This window comes from Lutra lutra, chromosome 2 (assembly GCF_902655055.1).
Source record: "Lutra lutra chromosome 2, mLutLut1.2, whole genome shotgun sequence".
In the NCBI taxonomy this organism is placed as follows: Eukaryota; Metazoa; Chordata; class Mammalia; order Carnivora; family Mustelidae; genus Lutra; species Lutra lutra.
In genome coordinates, this window is record NC_062279.1 from 48,602,993 (window position 1) to 48,625,875 (window position 22,883).

General features: G+C 47.2%; 1 protein-coding gene across 2 annotated transcripts in view; it reads right to left on the minus strand.

Annotated features, from left to right (window-relative positions):
- EBF2 (EBF transcription factor 2) overlaps positions 1 to 20,661 on the minus strand; it is a 191,464-nt gene extending 170,803 nt beyond the window's left edge. Inside the window, exons 1-6 of one of the 2 annotated variants that reach the window (XM_047717385.1) lie at positions 19,996 to 20,661; positions 17,357 to 17,513; positions 16,266 to 16,329; positions 15,914 to 15,969; positions 15,339 to 15,412; positions 9,187 to 9,255 (exon numbers count right to left, since the gene is read on the minus strand). In XM_047717385.1, coding sequence (XP_047573341.1) covers positions 9,187 to 9,255; positions 15,339 to 15,412; positions 15,914 to 15,969; positions 16,266 to 16,329; positions 17,357 to 17,513; positions 19,996 to 20,126 — 551 coding nt within the window. In that variant the 5' untranslated portion in view covers positions 20,127 to 20,661. Of the gene's footprint in view, positions 1 to 9,186; positions 9,256 to 15,338; positions 15,413 to 15,913; positions 15,970 to 16,265; positions 16,330 to 17,356; positions 17,514 to 18,130; positions 18,184 to 19,995 lie in introns of those variants that run through there. The other variant, XM_047717386.1, reaches the window with a different exon arrangement.
- Positions 20,662 to 22,883: the final 2,222 nt, after the last annotated feature.

Genomic DNA, 22,883 nt, shown 5'->3' on the forward strand with positions numbered 1-22,883 from the left:
AAAATGAAAGAAATAAATCAGAAACTGGGATATTTTTATAGGAAGCCACAAAATTTGAAGCTGCCCATCTTCCCAATTCCTGATGGTACAAGGTAATGGAAATATGCCCAAGCTCTGGCAGATAAACTGATAAATTCCCCCAAAAAGGCACAAAAAGAAAAGCATTTGTGAACTCTTGGTAACACCTTCCTAATAGGTTCCCTTACTTCCATTCCCGATTTTCCAATTCATCTTCAGAGTTATCTCTCCAAAATATTGACCTGACCATGAAATTGCATTACTCAAAATCTTCTGATGTTTTTTCCACCGATCAACAAAATATGTCAAAATACTTTTGTACAGCCGTATAAAATCTTACAAAATATGGACCCAAATAATCTTTCTTACTTCTCCTACTGCTCCCCCTTCACACATATCCCTGCATTTGTAAAACTATGAGCAGCCTGAAGAAAGCCTTTCCTTTCATATATCTTCTCCTACATACTTTCCTCCTAGAATGGCCTTTGGCCTCAACCAGGAATGTCTAAGTTACAGTCATCACCCTTTACACCTCTACCTAGATGAAAATCATCTCCCTGCTATAGGTCTTCAGAGCTTAAATCTCTGCCTCTCTTATGGCAGTTTTTGCATTTTCCATTGCATCACATTTTTTTTCTGCACATCTTTTGTTTTTCCATCTGAACTGTAAGCTCAGATGATGGGACAGCTTCGTGTCTATTCAATTTTATTATCCCTAAGGGCACCTTTCAAAGTCTATAATATAAGAGACCCTTGATAAACATTTACTGAGTGATTCATTCTGCCTCACAACCCTAGATATCTGTTCCTGGAGTTGTTTTGTACCTGTCTGCCACTGGGGGTAAGACTGCTAAGCAATAGTCAAATACAACTAGTTACAGGAAAGGTCCTATATGAATTGGCAAAGGACTCTGTCATCCAAACTCTTCACGGCTTGGCAGTCACAGATTAATCTGCCAATATTTACTGAGTAGCTATAGTATCCAAGCCACTTGATAGACACTGTGGAAGATATAAGGTAATAATTGCCATGACTTTTTTTAAAGCATCTCTTCTGTTATGTACTGTGGTAGTCACCTTACACACACTAATGTTTTTAATACCACAACTCATTGAGAAAGGCAGTATTATCAGCACCATCATAAAACTAAAAAAAAAAAGAAAGAAAAAAAAGATAGACTTAAGTGACACATGGCATCTGGCATCCAAGAATTACAATATGCTTGCAAATGTCAGGCAAACCCAAATAGATTTAAGAAATGATCATATCCATACATCCTAACCAGAGGAAGCACAGGTGTCAAAGGTCAAGTGAGAAGACTCTGGCTATAAGAACTGATATCTTTTTTTTTTTGTAAGATTTTATTTATTTATTTAATAGACAGAGATCACAAGTAGGCAAAGAGGCAGGCAGAGAGGGAGTCAGAGAGAGAGCAGAAGAAGCAGGCTTCCCGCCGAGCAGAGAGCCCGACGTGGGGCTTGATTCCAGGACCCTGGGATTAGGACCTGAGCCGAAGGCAGAGGCTTTAACCCACTGAGCCACCCAGTGCCCCAAGAACTGAAATCTTTGAGGAGGCAGAATCTGAAGCAGGTCTTGAAAAATGGATAGGATTTATACTGACGGAGTTTGGGGTGGGTACTCCAGGTAGAGTTGGTATGTGCAAAGGGAGGGAGGACATATGCAAGGTCTGCTTGATGAAACAGATTTTGATTTCATTTTGATTCATGAGGAAAGAAATTATGGGACTAGAAAGTTAGAACTGACCTGCCAGCCATTCACCTAGTCTGCCCTATACTTTTCACAGTTGGTAAATAAATATCTTACTGTGTGACTATTTAAGCTGTCAGCTCCATGAGAACAGGAACCATGGCAGTTATATTCTCTGATGGTCTCTTAGTGCCAGGAGTTCACAAATAATTTGTTAACTAGTTGAACAATAGAAATATATCCTAAATGAATGAATGATGGAGTGACCTGATGCACAGATGATTGAGCTAATCTGTGCCAAATCTTAAAGTTCTGCAAGTCTAAGAAGGCTGGTCCATCGAATAGAATAAGGATAATTCTTAAACACTAACCCAAGAACAGAAGTAAACTTCATAACTCTTCTGTGCCATCTCTTTAATCAGCAGGAAGAGAGGGATTTTCTCAAAGGAAATTTCATTTCTTATTTACCACTTGGTCCAGGCTGTCATCCCATGATGTGTTTCAACCAAAAGGTATGTTTTTTTTACACCAGCAAGTGGAAGAGTCCCTTCTATCTGTGTCTCCCTAAATTGGCCAAGACACTAGCAACGGTTTTACTAGACAACAAAGGACAAAGAACAAGAAAGAATGATGCATTTACTTTAGGAAGATAATCTGTGTTTTTTAGTAAGAAAATCTACACCCTCTCTGAGAAAATGGAATTTTCGCTTAAAAAAAAAAAAAGCCCGGGGCCAGGTTTTTGTAGACTTTTCACAGCACTGGGCTTCCCCACACCAGAGATGGGGAGTCCGGGCATGGAAGGCACACATTAGTAGCTCCCGTAAATTACTGATGAGCAAGGCTGATGAATTAGCATTCAGGGCCCAAGCCTGGGCCCTTAGCTAGAATCAGAGAATTCAGAGCTGGAAGGTAAGGTGAAGGTCATCCATTAATCCAATGCACTTCTTTTTACAGATGGGGAAACTGAGACCCAGAGAGGCAGCTCTGACCTCTGTAATATTAGACAGCCAGTTAGTGAATGATCCGGGGCCAGAAGCAGGCATCCTGTTCCTAGTCAAAGGCCATATTTGCTATATAGTGCTGCCTTTCTGCCATGGGGACTGAGGACTAATATTCCATCAAACCTGTCACACATGAATGTGACTTGTACAACCTCAGAGTTAAATGGCACTTCAGAAGCCAACAGTGCCCACCACTTCCCAGAAAACAGATCCCCTCTCTAATGATCCCATCAAGAGTGCCTCCAGACCATAGTCCCCAGGTTTTTCCACTCTTACACAGCTCTGAATTCTGGAAGTTTTTCCTTCTTTTAGATAAAAGTCTTTTTCTCTGGAACTTCTACCCATTAACTACACTTTAATTTCACCACTGAAACTGGCCTGTGGCCTTGGCTAAGTTCTCCAACTCCTTAAGACTCATTTTTTCCTCCGTATAATTGAAACTTTTCTCAACCATTGAAGATTATTAAGAAGATTATTTAATGAGCACAAACTGCTTAGCACAATGCCCAACATCCAGTAAGTGCCAATTAAATGTTGAGCACTGGTCTTACCCAACCTTCTCGGAGAAGTCTTTGTTCAGGAGGTACGTCTATTGATGTATCAGGCTTGTCCATTTCCAGGAAAAGGGAGGGAGTGGTCACAGATTGAAAACCAGCCTGAGTGGCCTAAGACGGCAGGAACCCACTTGGCTTTGTGGACATAAATCTCAGCAAGAGCTCAACTCCAACTACCATCCAAATACTGCTTGTACGCTAGAGGAAATAGTGGGGTTCAAAGCTGAATCTTCACCATAAATCAAAGAGAGATTAATGTGGAGTTTGTTTGATAAATTAACAAAAATTCTAGTGTTCAGGTTGAATGCAATACCCTCTAGCACGCTTGGAAGGTCAGTAAGGGCTTTACCCCCCACAGTTGTTCTCTGGAAGTTCCCATCCCACAAATGATACTTTGCGGGAGTTAAGCGATACACTGAAGAGAGGAATAACAAGTATGGGCCAAAGGAAGGAGGATCCAAGCACGCACTCCAACGGAACAAGGCAGTCGATGAGGTGGAAAGAGGCAAGAAAAGGATTTGCCAAGTGGCAGAGAAAGAGCAAACAGGAAGCCTGAACCAGAGGGGAAAGCAGCAGGTGAAGATGCCTACCAAGATGACAATAAGAGAAAAACTTGGGATTATATTTAAAAAAAAGAAAAAAGAGCAGTGCCTAGGTGGCTGGGTCGGTTCAGCATCCAACTCTTGGTTTCACCTCAGGTCATGATCTCAGGGTTGTGGGATCAAGCCCTGTGTCAGGCTCTGGGCTCAGTGGGGAGTCTGCTTAAGATTCTTTCCCTCCTTCTCCCTACCTCTCTGCTCTTCCCCCTGTTCCTACACACATGCCCTTGCTCTCTCTCTCTCTCAAATATATAAAAACACAAATAAATAAACACATAAATAAATAAATAAAATCTTGAAAGAAAGAAAATGTCCCGTTATGTGGGGGTGTGAAGAAATTGGGCCCTTTGTGCATGGTTGGTGGGAACATAAAATGAGGTAGCTGCTATGGAAATGGTTTGTCGTTCCTCAAATTATCATATGGCCCAGCAATTCTACTTCTGGATATATATTCAGAAGAAGGGAAAACAAAGGATCAAAGAGATACTTGTACACCAATGTTCATAGCAACATTGTTCGCAAATAGCTCAAAGACCGAAGGAACCCAAGTGTCCATCGACCAATGAGTAGATAAACAAACATGATATATTCAGAATGGAGTATTATTCAGCTTTAGAAAGGAAGGCAACTTTTGACACATGCTACAACATGAGTGAAGCTTTAGGACATTAGGCTAAGTGAAATAAGCCAGTCACAAAAGGACAAACACAGTATGACTTTGCTTATGTGAGGTCCCCAGAGTAGTTAAACTCACAGAGACAGAAAGTGGAATGCGGGCTGTCAGGGGCTGGAGGTGGGGGAGAATGGACAGTTAGTGCTCAATGGGGACAGAGGTTTAGTTTTGTAAGATACAAGAGTTGTGTAGAGGCATGGTGGCACTCACTGCACAACCATATGCATGAACCTAAACCACTTAGCTGCATGCTTAAAAATGGTCAAGAGGGTCATTTTTCTGTTGAGTGTATTTTTCCACAACTAAAAGCTTATTTTAAAAAAAAGTGGGGGAGAGCCTGGGTGGCTCAGTGAGTTAAAGCCTCTGCCTTTGGCTCAGGTCACGATCCCAGGGTCCTGGGATCAAGCCCCACATCGGGCTCTCTCCTCTGCAGGGAGCCTGCTTCCTCCTCTCTCTCTCTCTGCTGCCTCTCTGCCTACTTGTGGTCTCTGTCTGTCAAATAAATAAATAAAATCTTTAAAAATTTTTTTTTAATTTTAAAAAAAAAGGAAGATAACATCAGGAAAACCCCTTGTGCATACCTATATGCCAGATCTTTTCAAGTCAACCTTTTGAATGAGGTTCATCTTGTTGTTTGTCTGGCTTCTTGAAAAAGAAAATAAACAAAAATACATCAACACAGAAAATGGCGCTCCTGGAAACAGAGTTCGGAAATGTGGAGACCAATGTCCCAAGACCAAAAGCTGGGATATTTAGGATGTGAAACATAGGTTGATGTGCCCTTTGAAGAGAAAATATCACACCGCTATACACAGGGGCAGGGACAGCCTACAAAGACTCAAAAAGAATTCTTGCCCTCGCCATCCATCTGACTTTTGATGGGGCTGTAAGAACTGGAAGAGTAAGGACTCTTTTTCACTCACCTACATTGGTGAACCTGTCCCTAAAATACTCTTCCCAGGGAGCACCAGATTATCCTAAGAACCCCAGAGTTTCAGTAGATATTCAGAACAGGCTTCCAGACAGAGAAGAGAGTCTGAGAAGAATACAGCCCAGAATAAACAAGGTTGGATTAGCTCTGAGACCACAAAATACAAATCAGGCTTGAGCCTTTTAATTTTTATTTACCACACACAGATCTTTATAAACAAGATTTAGGCTGAAGACCCAAGTAAGGATTATGGTTTCATTGTTGGTTTTGTTTTGTTCTGGTCTGCTTTTTTTTTTTTTTTTCCTTTCCAATAGGAACTTTGGATTTTTACACTAAAAACTGATAAACCCCACTGCCACTCTACATACGCACACATTTGTACACAGAAGGAAGGCTCTGCTGGGGGTCCATGATTCAGCAGCAAGTCCTGCTGAGCCGTGTGTTGGCCTGGCTTTTTGGAGAGGGGTGTGGCTGCCCAGGAATTCACAAAACCATGATGAAAAGACAAATAAGCTTCTAGAGAAATCAGGGCAGGGAATAATTTAGTAGGAAAAACAAATGAAAAAACAAAAAACCCTGGTCTGGGGCTAAGTTTTAGAAAACGAAGAACCAAATCTCTAATGGGTGATGCCCTTTCATAAATCCATTGAAAGAGCCACGAGTAGTAAAAGCTATTTTTCACACTTCAAGCAGCCTATTAGAAACTGAGTATCTGCCCAGGATGTGGTCACATGGGCTAAGTGAAAAGTCAAGTTGTTTTGTGTTTGAGCTGCAAGTCTACAGACTCAGTGGGCTAACACTGGTTGCCTCATCCCAGTCAAAACTTCTGATAGGCCATTGATGAGATCACGGACATTTCTGGAATGAGGTTTTTCCTTCCCGTTCTGTTGTATGTCTTTGATTAATAAAAATGGAATTACAACTGAATAATTACTTGTTAATTGCAGTTTAGCAGACAAAATCTTACAAAACGCTGGGTTAGCCAAGGGAAACAATAGAAGAGGTCCTTTGTGGTGAAAACTTTGGGAACCCCCCTGAGCTCCCCATTCCTTCCCCTGAACATGCACAATTCCAAGGGAATAAACAGGCTTCCCTGGAGCCAGAGTGGAGCGTGCCTGTTGTGTGAGAAAACTCAAAGAGAGACAGTGTAAATTAACTGCATCTGGTTAGACTGAGTGAGCAGGGGGAGGAGATAATTAGTTGGCATTATAGGAACAAGGGCAAAGACGAGAGTTCTATATTTACTCAGAGGAAATCCAAAATAGACTACTTTGCACCCGTTTGGTGCTCATGGGGGAATCTCAACATCTCCAATTGGCAGACTCTGAACACAGGGAGTGAACGCACACCTCAACCAAACCCCTGAATGACACAAACCACCCATCCCACTTCCAACAAATGGAAACCTGACTTTAGCTCCTGTTACTTCCACAATGAAGGGAAGAAGGCGAAGGTAAGCCACAAAGATATCCAAGAGCAATAATAAGACCAGAAGGAACAATGTCATCAGACAAAAGCCTGACAGTGAGTAGACAGAACAAATGCATGTTTATCATAAAATGGGTTCTTGAAACACCTGATGATGGCCAATTTACCTGTACCCGTGGGTATTTATGTCTCCATGTGTAGATGAGCAACATTTCAAAAGTAATACACATTTCAAGTGATGCAGAGACATCACTGGGCTGTTTTATTCTGCAAATGATAGTAAAAAATAAATGCCATTGCCACATAAAGCTCTATCACATGCAGCTAAAATACAATGTCCACCTTCTGAGAAGAATGCAAGGCTTTCTAGCACAAACAATGAAAGCACCTAATTTGAAACTCTTCTCTGTGTGGAGACTCTACACAGAGATGTAGATAAAAGACTACCTTCTCTTGTACAGGTAGTGTGTGTTCACATAGGATGAAAATGTAAATATGTTTGGCTTTATCCTCAGGTGCAGGCTCCTTGGGTTTCTTAATGCAAGAACGACTCCATGAGGAGTCTTCAGGATGTGTGCTGATGAGATGTAAGGTACAGCTCAGCATTTGTATGTTTGCAACCATTTCTAAAGCTGGTTTGTGGGTTATTCACCACAAGAGAAGAGGTACTTGTCATGAGGTTGGAGGAGCATCTTGAAAGGGAGCAAAAGTGTGTGAAGGAGAGATGATTGGTCAGGGTGCATGCCAGGAGGGACTGGGTCTGCATCTAGCTTGTTCTCATAGGCTTCAGATTTCCCCCAAGGGATCCTTAGGGCATCCTGGGATGTTGGGAAATGGGGCCATGTGCAATCAACACATTCAAGTCACATAAGTCAAGACAGACAGTGCTAGGAGGGGGCTGTGGCAGCAAAGGGAACATGAGCCAAGAAGGACGGATGGCTGTGTTCTAGGACCAGCTTTATTCCACTCAGCTGTGCAATCATGGGCAAGTCATATCAGCATTCTTGGGCCAGTTTCCATCTGTCAAATGAGGAAGATGGCTGAACCCAAAGAGTTCTCATAACTCTTTCATTGGGAGCTTCCATGCACTTTCAGAAAAAAAGAGAAACCAAAACCAAAAAGGAAATTCCAGGCAGCTCCCTAAAATGAGTCTCACCTGAAACTCCTATGATGGCAAAAGTACCCCCCTACAACCAACAAACATTTGACATTTGGTTATTATCCTCTTCTAAGCATCTCAGAGAAGACTGCAAAACTTTCTGGAGCCTCCTGAAACCTAGAGTGGCAGGCAGTACCCTTCAGTCATACCACTGAAGAGCAGAGATGCTGAGTGCTTTGTCCATGGTCAGGAATGAGGACAGGATCAGGATTCCAGCCTCCTCATTCCTAGGGCTATGCTATAGTTTCCACAAAGAAACCAAGCTGGCTTTCTGGGAAGAATGCCAGAGGTTCCATTCTCCCAGCTGAGAATTCATTGGAATATTGGAATAACAACTTTGGAGACTGTGGTCTCTCCAATCCATTTCAGGACCTGGCTAGAAACATGAAAACCCAAAGAAAGAAGCAATAGGGAATTATTCCGTTTTTTAACGAAAGAGAAAAAATTAGGGGTGGGAATAGGGGATTTCTTAAAAATTACATGATTGCTGGAAGTTAATTTGGTATTTCTTCATTGGTTTGTAAGTTCTGTTTCCAATCACAAAAACAGACAGCTGAGGATGCCTAAATCACATTTCAATGAATTAGCATCTTGTCCCAGAGAATCTTTCCCACTCTGAATATAACATAAGACCCAGAATGCAATGCTCTGTGGTAGAACAGAATCTCCCTCAGTGCAAGAGAGAGCTTGTCACAATCCCCTAAACTGTAATCTAAGCTGATAGTCTTCAAACCCAACAGCAATCACTGAGAATGATAAAGGAGTTGCCGCTTAACTAGGGGTACACTGCCTCTTCCAAGAAACTTACTGAGACCCAGCTCTGCCAGATAGGAGAGCAGGAATCCTTTACCATCCACATACTCCTTATTAGGTTGACATCAGTGCACCTGGAAAAGAATCCCATCACAGATTTAGAGACACAGGTTCGGAAAACAAGGTTCTGACTTCTTCCAAGAATGGTCAACCAGAACAAGAAAACACATGTTGGACTGGCTTTGCCTTGAAGACAGCATGAAACCAACCTTATGGCAAATCCCAAGCGATTGGTACTCAGCGTTGAGATTCATAAAGGAAAGAAACCAGGAATAATCGCTTCAATAGCTTTTTCCCCCTACCTGTCGATGATGACGGGGTCTGAAGGAGTCTCATTTCTGTTCCCACAACTTTTCTTCTCACAACATCGACTGTAGATTGGGAAGGAACCAAGAGAATAAAAGAAATTTGTTAAAATCAACAAAATACAAAATAGAAACATTCACAAAAGTGATTATGTCCTAGGTAACCTTTAGCATTCAGTTGCTTGAGCTCAGTATTTATGGCTATGTTTAAACACAACACTGAACCCTAAGCCCAAAGATACTCTCTCAAATTCTCACTCTATGGCTTATAACTGGGTAATTTTCAGCAAATCACAACTTTCCCAGGAGCCATATTTGTATTCTGAACCACAGGCGTTGGATTTTTTAATCTATAAGGTCACTTCCAGTTCCATGTTGACTGATTTTATGATTGTGTCTTTTAGATCTGTGTGTCTTAATAAATATTTGAAGAAAGAAGGGAAAGGAAAAGGCATAAAATAGACCCCGAGTAGCTGCCTGGCTTTATCAACCTTATGTACATAATAATAATATCTTTCAGTATACTTTATAAACATTTAGTTATTTATCCATTTCTCTCATTTTCTAAAGATGAAGGAGGAAGACCAGAACCATGATGTACATTGTAAAATTGGGAGAAAATGAGGCAGAGAGACACAAAATGAGGTAGAGAGACCTAAAATGATCTCTCCCATGATTTCCACCAACGTCAAGAACAGAATTGGGACTTCCTGTGGAAGTCCCATCCTAAAGCTGCTACCTCCCAAGACTTCCACCTAGCAAAGTGCTGGGTACCTGGTAGATGCTGGAGAAGGGCTTGTGGAATTATCTGGGAGAGAGAAAGAAAAGAAGAAGCCATACAACAACTACAGCAGACAGGAAGGACTCTGTTGGACCTGAGCAGTGAGCAAAATGCTCCAATCCAAAGGTGTCTTTAAGAAGGACCTAGACAGATGTGACAAAAGGAAAGGAAACTGGGTGGTGGGGAAGCACTGGAAAATCACCTCCCCTTGATGCTGCCCGCTGCCACCAGACCTCAGGCTTCCAAATACCTCTTGGCTCATTCAAGCACCTGGTCTACCATCAACAGGGTTGCTTAAGAACGTAGCCTTGACACTGCATAGAAAAAAAAAAAAAATGACCATCCACACTGGTCGGAGACTATGCCTCATAACCATCAGGAAATAAGCAAACTAGATGTCAGCACTGCCCTTCCCACAATCTGTTTAAGTTTGAGAGCAAAGCAACACAATGGAAAGATGGCTGAAGTGAGAATCAGGGCTCTGGCGTCCAATACAACACTGTCACCAAGCAGCTGAGAGAAGGTAGTCAAATCTGTTTAATCCCTCTGGGCTTTGCCAACTTTATATATAAAATTAAAATACTAGACTAGACCATCTCCAGAGGCCCTTCTTTGTTTCGGAAGCAGTGAGGCAGTGAGATCCCCAAGCCCTCTTTGGAAGTGATGACAAAACAAGGCAAAGAGCGAGACCACAAGGCAACAGGAACTCTGAGGCCTATCACCAGTCCAGACACAGTTTGCTTTGTGGCTCCCTCCAGTCCACTTGCCCTCTCTGGTCCTCCACAGAATTAAAAAACAAACAAATAAAGAAGTCTTTGTAAAACTTTTCAAGTTCATGTTCACTCCTACAGGGGTGTGTGGGATTACCTGGCGACTCACTCTACCTTTCTCCAAGAGCAAGATAGACTGGAGAAGAGCTAAACAAGTTTCACCAAATGAGCACTAGGAAGTTTTAAGAAATTTAATCAAATTAGTAGGAAGTAAAAGAAAAACTGTCTCAATGTTCTTAAATACCAGAGCTTGCCACTGGGGACTTTCTGAAATAATATTTTGCCTTTGAAATTATATTGGGTCTTAACTTTTAAAATTTCAATCCATCCCAAGATTAACACCAATAAAAATGCTGGCCAGCTGCTTTCCCACCTCCCAAAGCCCGTGTCTCTCTTCCCAACTCCCTACCACCACCCACTCCCCTTACCCACCTCTCCCTACTTCTGTTGCTGATGTTAGCAGAATACCTCTATGGCTCAGGCAAAGCTTTTTTTTTTCTTAGCAACACAATTTCAAAAGCCCAGGCATGCTTGTTACCTAAAGACCTTCTAGCTAGGCTCCCCTTTGACATCGGTAGTATGTCAATCTAACCCAAATATGTGTGCGACACAAGTACAATTTAATTACAAGAGCAAGGACTGTCAGGTTGTGCCAATCTGTTTAGTTTGAGAAGGAATGATTCTGAAGAGGCCAAGTAAGTTTGCAGAATTGCTGAGCTGAATTCAGCTGCTTTCCATGGGGATTTTCTCCGAAGGAATAGAAAAACAGATAAAAATGCAAGCCTTCCTCTCATAGAGGAAGGAAATGATATTCAAGGAAAAATGCAGAGAAACTTTAGGACTCAATCTTCCATGTTCCAATGGTAACATATTTAAGTACAATCTCTAATGTTAATAGCACAGAAGAGATGTAAAAGACACTCACTTGGTCCGGGCTATAATAGTAAAGGAATAAAAATAATAGGAATGGACTGCATGTGCTCCATCTGAGCCCCTCTCAAAATTTCTCGGGGTGAGGCAAAACTACTTCTTTTCCTTTCTTTAAAAAAAAAAAAAAAGGTTCTCATTAAGATGTCTTAGTTACTTTTTTTTAAAAATCTGGTTTCTTAAATGACATTCCATCCTCATGCCAGTAATATTAACATAAGCAAAGGGAAGTGGAAAGTGGAGGACATTCATGAACCCCCGTCTGCAAATAATCGTGCTGGGATCAGATATGTGCTTGGTGGATGAGAAGGACTGGGGCCCTGAATTACTCAGATAACAAACTCCATTCTCCTCTCCCTTTGCTGTAGAGACAAAGCCTGTGCAACCAACTTCAGGTTCAGCTACTTTAGTGAAAAGGCTGTATAGGGTTATCTTCTAACAAGCAAGTCTCTAGGTCTGATGTTCCTGGTGTTTCTTTAAAACAGAAGATTTTAAGACTGTAAAATAGGAAAGGAAGGTGGAAAATAAAGAGAAGAGGAAACTGAACTTGGCACTAGGTTGATTGTGTTCCTAACTACCACAGAGAAGCTCAGAAGGGCTTTTTCTCCCTAATGAATGAAAACGCAGGTTGGTCCTCCACTCCGCAGTTTGGCCCTGTTTGATTTATTTTATTCTAATTCTTACTCAGAGAACCTTTTTCTCTGAAACACTCTCAACCTTTTCCTTCAAATGCTATAGGGCTCTCTGGTCCTCCCCATCTCACATAGTCTCTAGAGAGGGAAAGAGAAAAAATAAACCAAGTTGGTGATGAGGCTGGGGGAATATGGAAAATCGCATCCCAATCCTGAATCTTACCTGCATTTTTCCAAAAGGAAGAAGAAAGGGGGCCAAAGGATGGCTGGAGAAGAAAAAAAGCCCCAGCCTTGGACACAGGGTGTCCAGTCCGTCAAACTCCTGTTCAAGACAAGCGAATGTGCCCTTTCCCCTCCAAAATCGTTTTTAAAATTCAACCCTCAACTTTCAAAAATCTGTCTCTAATTTCAAACTCAAATAAGCGCACAGCATGGTGGCTTTTGTTTTGTTTTCTTCTCCCCAACTCCTCCCTGCGATTGCATAACAAAAGTGTCTAAATTCACACCATCTGGCCGGTAAAGACACTGGCCCCACTGCCCGGCTGGCCCATCTGATTAGGACCCTGTCTAGCCTGCGCCTTGTGGCGAAAAGTCACAGCTGTGGGGTTTGCTCGCGCTCAATACAGCTCTGTTATTAGCCAGCTGTAGGCCTTGAGACGACTTCTGTTCAAATTATAATATCTTTTAACCCTCTGAGCATTGAGGGCACAGGGCTGGCTGGCAGCAACATAACAACTAGATTTCTCCTTGCTAATAATTGGCAAAATGAACTAAAGCAGGGAAGAGAGGAGCAGAGACAACTGGGAAAGGGAGAAAAAGTTATTCCTAAAGAGATTTATTTTGTTCCCTCTGAAAGCTCAATGCCAATTTATGAACTTTTTTTTTTTTTCCTAAGGATTACAGAACATAAAACCATTCAAGGAAATTTTCAGGTATACCCAAGACCAAAGGGAACGAAGAGTAGGAAATAATCCCTCAGAACAGCTCATCTGATTCATCCTTCAATCCCTGGCTGCTCTCCCTGGCCCCTAAAATGTGGGAGAAGGAACTTTTTTCCCTTACTAGACAATCAACCAGCTCTAACTGACAAATTGAGATCTTCCCCTCTGGTTACATCCAATATTTGCCATCACCCCAACTATCTCCCAAAACACACACACACACCACACACACACACCCCATACACAGTACTCATCCAATGGATCATTTATTTATCCATAATTAATATTTGTTTTAAATTCTAGTTTGGGGAAGAAAATCACAGAACGTCTTCCCAGGTCTCAGACGCAGAGAAGTTACAGTACATTAAATTTTTATATTGTGTTACTAATGCAGACTAAACTAGAGGCTTTAAAAATTGATGCTGTTACTTAAACAGCATAAAATGAGGAGGATTTGATTGGGCTTAAAAATAAAAATGTCAGCCTTAACTACAGCTGGATGGGGCGTGCGAGTGTTATTTAAAGTGATAGGTATAATTTGTCAGACAATGGGCCAGTTTAGGGGTTTGTTTTCCTTTCTTTTAGGAAGATAATCTCTCCAAACAAAGACATTTAAAAGTATAAAGAGGGATTAAAAAAAAAAAAGTCCTTCAATTACCCAACCAAATCAAAGTGTTCTATTTAATCTCAGGTATTACATGCAAGCTCTTCTTGGAATTGCATTTCCTTTTTGGAGGAATCTATCAGGGACCCTGGGATAATGGAGTGGCTATCTGCTCACTCCATTACCCATGGCCTCTCCCAGCTACTCAGGCAGGGAAGCGCCATTCCCCTCCGCTGAGGCCACGGGCAGAATTGAACTTTGCATTTGGCAAAGTTTGTTTTTCTAATACTTGGTCAAAACCAAAACAAACATGGCTGATTGTTATGGTTTCTTTCTGACTGGGTTGGGAGGGAGTCCAGGCAGCTGGGAGCTGCCCATAAAACAGTCCAAACTAAATCAGATGGCCCGCAATTATCCAAAACTAGCAAGTCTGGAGCTGGTGGACATTCACTGGGACAACAGCAGAGTAAGGAAGAACAGGCTTTTCTCTCCAATCCGAGATTTGGGAGGAAGAAAAACGTGTATGACCTTGACATTTAAATGTTTATAGTCAAATAGCCACCTCTTTCCAGAGTTTCTGTTTCTCCTTTGCTGTGGTGGGTCCCCAGTACTCAAAAGTTTGTTCAAAGGATGGATAATGAAGTGTGTGGATGAATTTCTTCTAATTTTTAATTCTTTTCTAGTCAAGCAGAAGAAGGGTCTCAAATGGAACGATTGGTCTCCAGAAAGAAGATGGGGGATATGCAGGGATCTGAGGAGACTGCGCCGCTCACAACTTGATGCTCAGAATCCAACTGTTGCTCCGGACCCCTGTAATGAGGTCGTCTCCCCCGCTCTCCCACTAGTGGTCAACGGGACTGCTCTTTCTCTCCAGTAGTTTCTCCTGACCTCAGAAACTCCCAGGACAAGGGAAATCATCGGAGAAGCGACATCCCCCGAGGAAGGAAACCCTTTGGCATCACAGAAAGGTGCCTCTGTGGTTGGGGGTGGGGGCTTCACCCTTGGGTAGTTCCTCTCCCAGACTGCAAGTCTTTTCCAGTGCTTTGACTCCATACTCTACAAGTAGCCCCTCCTGGAAATCTACCGGGAGCGGGCAGAACAGGCTGGAACCTAGCAGTGCAGACCTCGGGTAGAGTCCCAAAGTCTGCAACTCCAAACTTGGCCGGGAGCTGCCCGGCCCCTCCCTGCGCTGCCACTGACCGCAGGACAACAGAGACGTTCCTCTTAACGGAGGAAACTCCTGAGATGCTGGGGTTTAAAATCCTGAGTGGTTCTTAGTTTCCTTTTGGAGTCCTAAGGGATATGCTCTAAGAATCTGGCCTTTAAGGGGGAGTTCTGGCAGATCAGCCCCCGGGGTAAGGCCTCCATCCCTTGGAGCCACCACTCCTGAAAGTCGAGGGCTGGGAGGCATGCAAGCCCGGAGGCAAGCAAGCCGCCAGCACGGCTCACCTGTCCCGCTTTCCAGCAAAGCCCGCAGGAAAAAGAGACACTTACCTGCACATCACTTCATGGGTCAGGAGAACGCGGCACATTTCTGGATTCTTATTTTGTCCCTCGTAAGCTATGGGCTGCAAAGGAGTGTGGGGAGTTTGTGGGGAAGCAGGAAGGGAACACAGGAGGGCAATGGAGAGACAAAGGAAAGGGGACTTCAGAACAAGCACAGAATTGATTTTTTCCCCTCTGCCCACTACTTCATTAGGAGTTAGCACAGAACCTGAACTGTGGCCTGACTAATTCAAACGAAAGAATAATAGAGAAGTTTGCCCTAGTGAGGACATATTTCCTGCAAAAGGGAATGTTTGGGGGGATGGGATCTCCCACCAATTGCTTCCTCTCTTCACCCCTTTGCTCTCCTACCCCCAACCCCAACCAGAAAGAAAGAGGACACGGTGGGGAGAGAGGGAAAAAATTGCTCTCCAGGTTGGACAAGGTGCTAGTTGATGTGGAGAGGCCTATGAAGTCTGACCCAGGAAATCGTGGGGGGTGGGCAGAGGTGGGGGGAGCGGGGAGAGGTGCGGTGCTGGGGGGTCAGGGGTGCCCGAGGGTAAAGGAGACCGGTGCTGGCTCACCTGCTTGGTGACTGAGTCGATGAGCCTGACATATAGGTCCTGCTCCGTGCGGACGCCTGTGGGGGAGGGGTGGGGGCAAGAGGTAAGGGCCGCGGAGCCGCCGGCGGCACCCAAACCAGTCCCTGCACCGGGAGATGGAAGTCCAGGGAGCAGGCCCCGGCTCCCGACTTCCGGCAAGCACTTGGGCTGTGTGGTCCTGGGGGCAAAGACCACACACTCGCCTCTGGCCCCGCCCGAGCCTCCTGCAGCCCTGCGTTCCCCCGTCTGGAGGCTGACTGCAAGCGACTGCGACGTGGTCAGCCGCCCTCCTAGCAAGAGAAAGGAGCAGGCACCGCCGACGCTACGCGCTTACCATTGCTGTAGAGGAGCTGTAACTTATAGTGGGTACCGTTGTTGGTCTTCTCGTTCCCTTGTTCCTGAAAAGACAGGCAGTGTTTGAGTCCCTTACCTTCCAGCACCCCCCACACAGTGAAGGAAAAACTAGAGAGCACGCCCCGCACGGCCTCCCACCGCCTTTCCTGCCGCTCACTCCTCAGCTTTGAACAACCCCCTGCCCAGCCCCAGGTCAAAGGGCACTGGCGTCTGCCCTGGGCCAACCTCTGAAACTTGCTATGGCTCTGGCCACTTGACCCTGAGCCACCCCTCTGTCCCTCACCCTTAAAAAATGTCCTCAGAAGTGACCCCCCAGGAGCTGACAATAGGACACCCCACCAAGGATGCCTTTAAGCCGGCCCCTCCCAACCCAACAGGGCTCTGTGTCTCCTTAAGGAGTCCCAAGGCTTCCCTTGGCAGAAAGATGCAGGGACCTGTCATTTGTAACGGTAGCATTTGGCTCTATCCTGTCAAGACTGGAGCCTCTGGGGCCAAAAGCTCAGGGACCAGGGCCCAAATTTGAGGGGGACCTCAGGAAGCTTCTGCCCTAAGGCTCCACAGGCCCAGAGAGGGCAAAAGACTTTCCTTTTGTCACATGTCCATTTCATCTGAGATCGAATCCAGCCCCCAAACTCAAGCCTGGGTCAGCGTGGACACTGCACTGGGGAGCGAGAGTGGAAAAGTGAGCTCAAAATGGGGAAGGCGGGCCAAGACTGGGCTCTAGGTCTCCACTCCGCGGGCGCTGGCAGGTGCAAAATAACAATAAAATAAAATAAAATAAAATAGAATAACCCAGAAAAGGACATGCTCTGGTCTGAAGGGGGTTTGCTCCATGGTCAGTCCATGCGCAGGCTCTGCTAATGACCCAGAGGCTGGGTTCATTCAGCCGCCAGCGCCCCCGCAGCGAGAAGGTACCCGAAACTGACTGACTCAGAGGCTGGGGCCAGAAGCCTCGATTTATCATTCCTGATGATATGAGTGAAAAGGTGTCTCGAATGACAGATGGAATCTTTAGTACTTTGCAAGGAGGTAGTTATCAGGCCGTGAGGAGAAGAGGGGGACCTCGCTTACTTTGTCGTTCTCCACAAAATCAACGAAGGCTGTGCGCTCAATCTCCACCGGCTGCCCCTGCCTGTCATAGAGCGCCAGAACGAAGTGAAAGAAGTTGGATTTCCTCAAGTTGGAGGGAGGCTGCTTCTCAAAGTGGGCCCGGGACAGGGCGACTCCGCTGAGCAGGAAGAGACACGGGGGACACCAGACAGAGGGAAGGAGAAAAAGACACCACATTACCAACGTGCCCACACAAATACCATGGGGGGTGGAGTTGTCAAGGGTTCTGGTCCCCGATCCAGAGTTCTGGGCCCCTCAGACCTTTTTGCAATTCAGTGTAAGAAAAGGGGATGCTTTCGAGTAGTTGCAGTGGGCACAGGGGTCGGCTTAACGGGACCACCGCCCTGTACACCGCCACCACGGGCTGTTCCAACCTCCGGGGCATCCCTGCAGCTCACAGTCTGGCCTTTACTGGAGACCGAAAGATCCCCAATGTGGACCAATGTCCCAAACAACCCCAAAGGAGGCAGCCCCAGTCTTATCCCCATAGGGCCATCCCTATCGTCACCCTCAGGTAGAGCCCCTAGCTGGATCAGGATTTGGAACTAGGCCCTGGGATTAGAGCAATAAATGCCTCCTTACTTTTGAAGAAGCGACCCTTTTCCTTCATCTTCATTGGAGCTAACTGACCTATTGCTACCGGTCACTACGCCTTCCTTACTCTCTCCCCAAAATTGGTGGGTGGGGAACGCCCTGGGGCCGGGCAGAAAACCCAGAGCCCAAGCCTCAACCCACAGGGAGAGGCCTCTCCTCCCGCTTCCCTCGCTCTTCCGAAAAGTTGCTCCCGGGACAGTGGCAGAGTGGAATCTCCAGGACCAAGGATCGCGGGCCACTGCGGACGACGTGATACTAGGGACCCCGCCCCCAGAACTGCTGCGCTTGGAGAAGGCAAAATGTTATTAAGAGGCGGAGAGCGTCCTCGCCTGGGGCCAGGGAGATCCCTGCTTAAGCTGCATCTCCTGGCGGCGACAGCCAAACCGGCTGACCGCGAAACCCATGTTGGAGGACCCGGGAGGCGCCCTCGAGCGTTTTGAGTGTATGCACACACCTCCCTGCAGACCTGTCGCGGCCGGGGACAAACTAGCCGCCAAATCACATTTAACAGAAGTCTCAGGGCCCAGGCGAGCGCGCAGATGGCCAGGGCTGCCCCGCGGCGCTGGGACCTCTGGGCCTCCTACCCCAGGGCGCGAGCACTTTCACTCTTCTGAATGGCGTAAAATTCTGGCTAGAGTCCGTCACTCGGGCTGCGTATTCCAAGTTTAACAATTATTTGATCCGGGTAAAGGAGGAAAGTAGAGGAGGTGTCTTTAAGGTGCTTGGCTTAAGGAAATGCGCTTCGGAGCCGGGTCTGCGAAGCTGCCTGATTTCCCTCGGCGGAAGCTCTAAGAGACCCCAGACCACGGCGGAAAGCCGCCTCTGCCTTGTGCAGTCTGCCTGGGGTGGGGGTGGGGGGATGGCAGCGCCCCGGGGTCCTGTAGAAGGGAGGGAGCCGCGGCCGCCCGGGTCTCCTCTCCTCCAAGGGTAGCGAGCGGCTGGTTCGCTCTACCCGGGACACCTGGAGATGTGGCCAGTCTGGGAAAGGAGGCATTCTCTGAGTGATGTCAGGACTTAGAGGGAGATGGCTAGGGGAGAGGATAGGAAGGCTGGAGTCGTGGGAAGAAGTTCGTAGGCTCTTTGGGGTTTGTGGGAGGGAGGCTGTCTTTCGAAGGCAAAGAGGCGGAAACCATAAATCCCAGCTCAGTAGTGGTGATGAGGGAAAGGGACCAGAATGTCTTCGTGGGGTGGCACCCTAGACAAGGCGTTTACTATCTCAGCACGCGGACGCTTAGAAACAAAGTCAACTTCAGTAACTAGCAAAACTAAAGGCTGCTGATGCCTGCGTTTGCCGCCGGTCTCCTCTCCTCGCCTTTCTTCCTCTTCTGCAGCTCTTTCTACTGTTACTCCTTCGTCTTCCCTTTTTAATCTCTTGTCTCCCCTCACCCCCTCTTCCTTAGGTCTGGTCCACTGTTTTATCTCTGCGCCTGGACCTCCAGCCTGCCCCCCGCCCCGGAGCTCCCGGCCACTTTGCCTTCCCAGCAGCGGCTCCGGCCTCTCCCACTCCTCGCGTCGCCGCCGCCATCTGGCCGCGGGGCTTCCGGCCTTCAGGAATCACCCGGCAAGATGCGGGAGGAGAGGCGCTTACGAGCGGCGTGGCGAAACCCGGGAGGCGCCGGGAAGCCCGGCTCTCCGGCGGCCGCCGCTGCCAGCTCGCGTCCTCGCACTCCGCTCCCGGCTGGGCCCGCATCGCAGGACTAAGGGCTGAGCCGCAAGGCGTTGGATGCCACTTTGTTATTTTTTCTTCCCAAAGAGTGGTCTGTGGGGAAGGAGTGGGGGAGAAACACAAACGACCCAGGCAGTTCGGAAACTCGAGTGTTGGCTGCGGGGTAAGTGTCCCCCTAATTGCAGCGACCTGCTTGCCCCAGGTCCAGCTCCAGCGCGCAGGGCCAGGACGACAGATGGGGGGAGACAGAGGGGGCACACAGACAGACAGACGGTGAGAGCGAGAAAGGGAACGAAGAAAAGACTTTAAGAACATAATAATGGTGAGGCCGTATCATTACCTCTGCGCCGCGACATTGGCGTCCACCACGCCGACATTCCGGACCCAGGACCTGACCGAATCCATCTCGGCACCCAGCGATTTCTCTTTCAAAGCTGGTCCTCTTCCTAAAGTATCTTGAATTCCAAACATTTAAAAAGTCTGGTCTACTGTCGCTTTAAAAATACGAGTTACAACACTGTCCCTACTGTTCCCAATGCTGTCACCAAACACCAAAATGTCTCCTCCAAAGCAATCCAAGAAAGGGGATCAAAAGCCGAAGTTTGAGTCTCTCTTGGGGGGGGGGGGGGGCGGTAAAAAGAGATAACCCGTCCTTTGCTCCGCGCGTGAGGTGCGGGCTGATGTAGTTAAAGTTTGCTATTTATCCTGCGCAAGTTCAGATCTGCCGCCTCAGGGCCTCCGTCCTAGGTCGCTCGCATCCTTCCAGCTGCAGCGCTGCCTCCAGAAAGTGATCACAATTTAGAAGCATCACCTGTTCTGGAAGAAACAGGAGGAGATTGATGGCTGCCTAATCGCTCCCCTTCCTCCTGGTCCCCCCTCCCTGCTCCTCCCCACCGCTCGAATTTAGGGAAAAAAAAAAAAAATCCCCAACAGGATCAGTTGTAAAAGGAAGGGAAAGACCCGGAGCGGAGAGGAGGCGGTGGCTGCGAGGACCGCGGAACCGGGCTGCAGCCGTGCGCGGGCCCCATGAATGGGTTACCTCGACCGCAGCCGCGGGAGGCGGAGCCGCGGCACGATAAGGAGCCTCATTTGCATAGACGCTCGGGATTGGCCGGCGCTGGGCAGGCCGGGCCGACGTCCTCCGGCGGCGCGCGCCACGCTCGGCGTTGCTGGGAGTCCGGGAGGTGAAAGGGGACAGAAAGCTGTGGACGCTGCGTCCTTCCCCCAACCCGGTGTGCGTGCGTGAGCTGGGGCCCCCAAATCTTGAGCTCAAGCCGAGTAGTCGGGCCCTGCAGGTTGGGATGTGCCCGCTCGGTCTGGCCGCGGGAGCGGGAAGCTTCCGTGGATCGCGCCACTAGATGCAGTTTTTTGTAGCCTGCGGGGAGGCATATTCATTCTTATTCTCGGGACTTGAATCTGTGTACATGTTTGTGAAGAAGCGGAGAGTGTGACCACATGTATTTATGTTTTGTGCAAACGTTCCCCAAAGCAACCCAGTGCCCTGAATGGCTCTCCCCAAGTCTCCCGGAGTTTCGTGGTGACACTCAGATTTTGTGTGCGGTTTACAAGTTGTTGAGAGAGGAGGATATATGAATGAAAGCCGCAGGGTGGGGGACAAGCAAGGCTCAAGTGCTATTCAAATAAATAGAGTGTCACGGAAAACGGCCAAGGAGCTAAGGAAAATACCCCCGGGCAGACACGAGCCGGAATCGCACCCGTGCAGATGAGAGCTCGCTGACAGCTCGTGGTTCGCTGAGCGCGAGAGCTTCCCGGCGTTGTCCCGGGAGCTCCCCATTCCACCCCACTCCAGTTCCCGAAGCCCGGGGAAGCCAGCAGAGGAGCCGCAGGGAGGCAGCGGGGAAGTCGCGCAAACTTTGCCCACCGCGCGCTGTCGCCGCGTTGCTGCCCACGGGCTGGTGGCCCGGAGGCGGCGGCGGCTCAGCCAAACAGCTGAAACCCTAGACGGCTTTTTAACTATGCCGGGCAGCTCGCGGTGCCTATTAAAAATCCTCCTGGCTGGGTGTTATTTTCTTGCTTCTCCTTTTGTATTCTGATCTGCGCGTAGATCTGCTGCTGAAATCTAGAACACCAGCGCGAAAACAGATTTGAAGACAATGAATGCAAATCTGTGCTCAAAGACCATCTGCCATGGAGGAGACAAATCAGCTGTTCCACAGTTCGAGCGACTGCTCCCGAGCCTCCCGGCTTCATTACTGAGAGGGCCTTGGCTAAAGCCTGGATTACATTCAGGAGACTTTCCCCCCATTTAGGACTCAAATTTGAGCGTGAATTGACTCTCGACCAGATCCCTTAGGTGTAGGTGAGCGCTCAGAAAAGAACTGCGAGAGTTTGCCGCTAGAGGACACAGCGCCTTGCAACTCGTTTGCCAGAGCGGACTGGAAGCTCGCACTTTCAGAAAATGCTGCTCTCTTGAGAGAGGGACCGGTCTGCGCCTCTCCTCTACCCTAGGGGCAAACCGCGACCCTAGACTGCGCCCGCGGATCGCGCTCAGGATGCGCAGGTCTCTACTGCAGATAGTCACTTGAAAACCAATGAGGAGGGGATGGGGGAGGGTGAGGGAACCCTTTATGTACAAATCCAGGGGCCAGGGATTGGGGTAGTTAATTTAGGGGGCGGAGAAGGTGAAACCCCCGCCTCTGGGTTGTGCTGATTGTGGCACTGCGACCCCAGGGCTCCGGCTTGGTCCCGTTGGACAAAAGGGAGCAATGAAAAAAAACTAGGGGCCAGAATATGGCACGGGACTGTTGTAAAAACAAAGATAGGAGTTGTCCATAGAAAGAAGGAGGGTGGGAGAGAAATTTGTAGGATTGAAACTTCTATTCTGTTTCAATCTGGCAATTCTCTATTATATGCAGGCTTTATGGATATTTCGGTCCGAGCAAACACTAAGCTCTGAGAGTCTTCTATCCTGGCCCGCTCTCTTTTAAATCTCTCTGAACCTAAACCACCCACCCCCATTCTCATCTGCGGTCTGTGCCAAGGGGAGCCGATGCCTCCGGTGGCCGCGGAGAGTGTGGAACAGCCCTTGAGTCCTTCAAGATGTGTTCATGAGCCGGGAGATTTTTTTTCAAGGGGCCTCTGCTCTGCTGCACCTCCACGCTGCCCAAGAGAGGTACCGAGCGCAGTCCGAGGGAAGGCGAGGCAACCGTGGGCCTGAGTCTGGCGGGACAGCTTGGCCCTCAGGTCCGGAGAAGCTGGGGTTAAAGG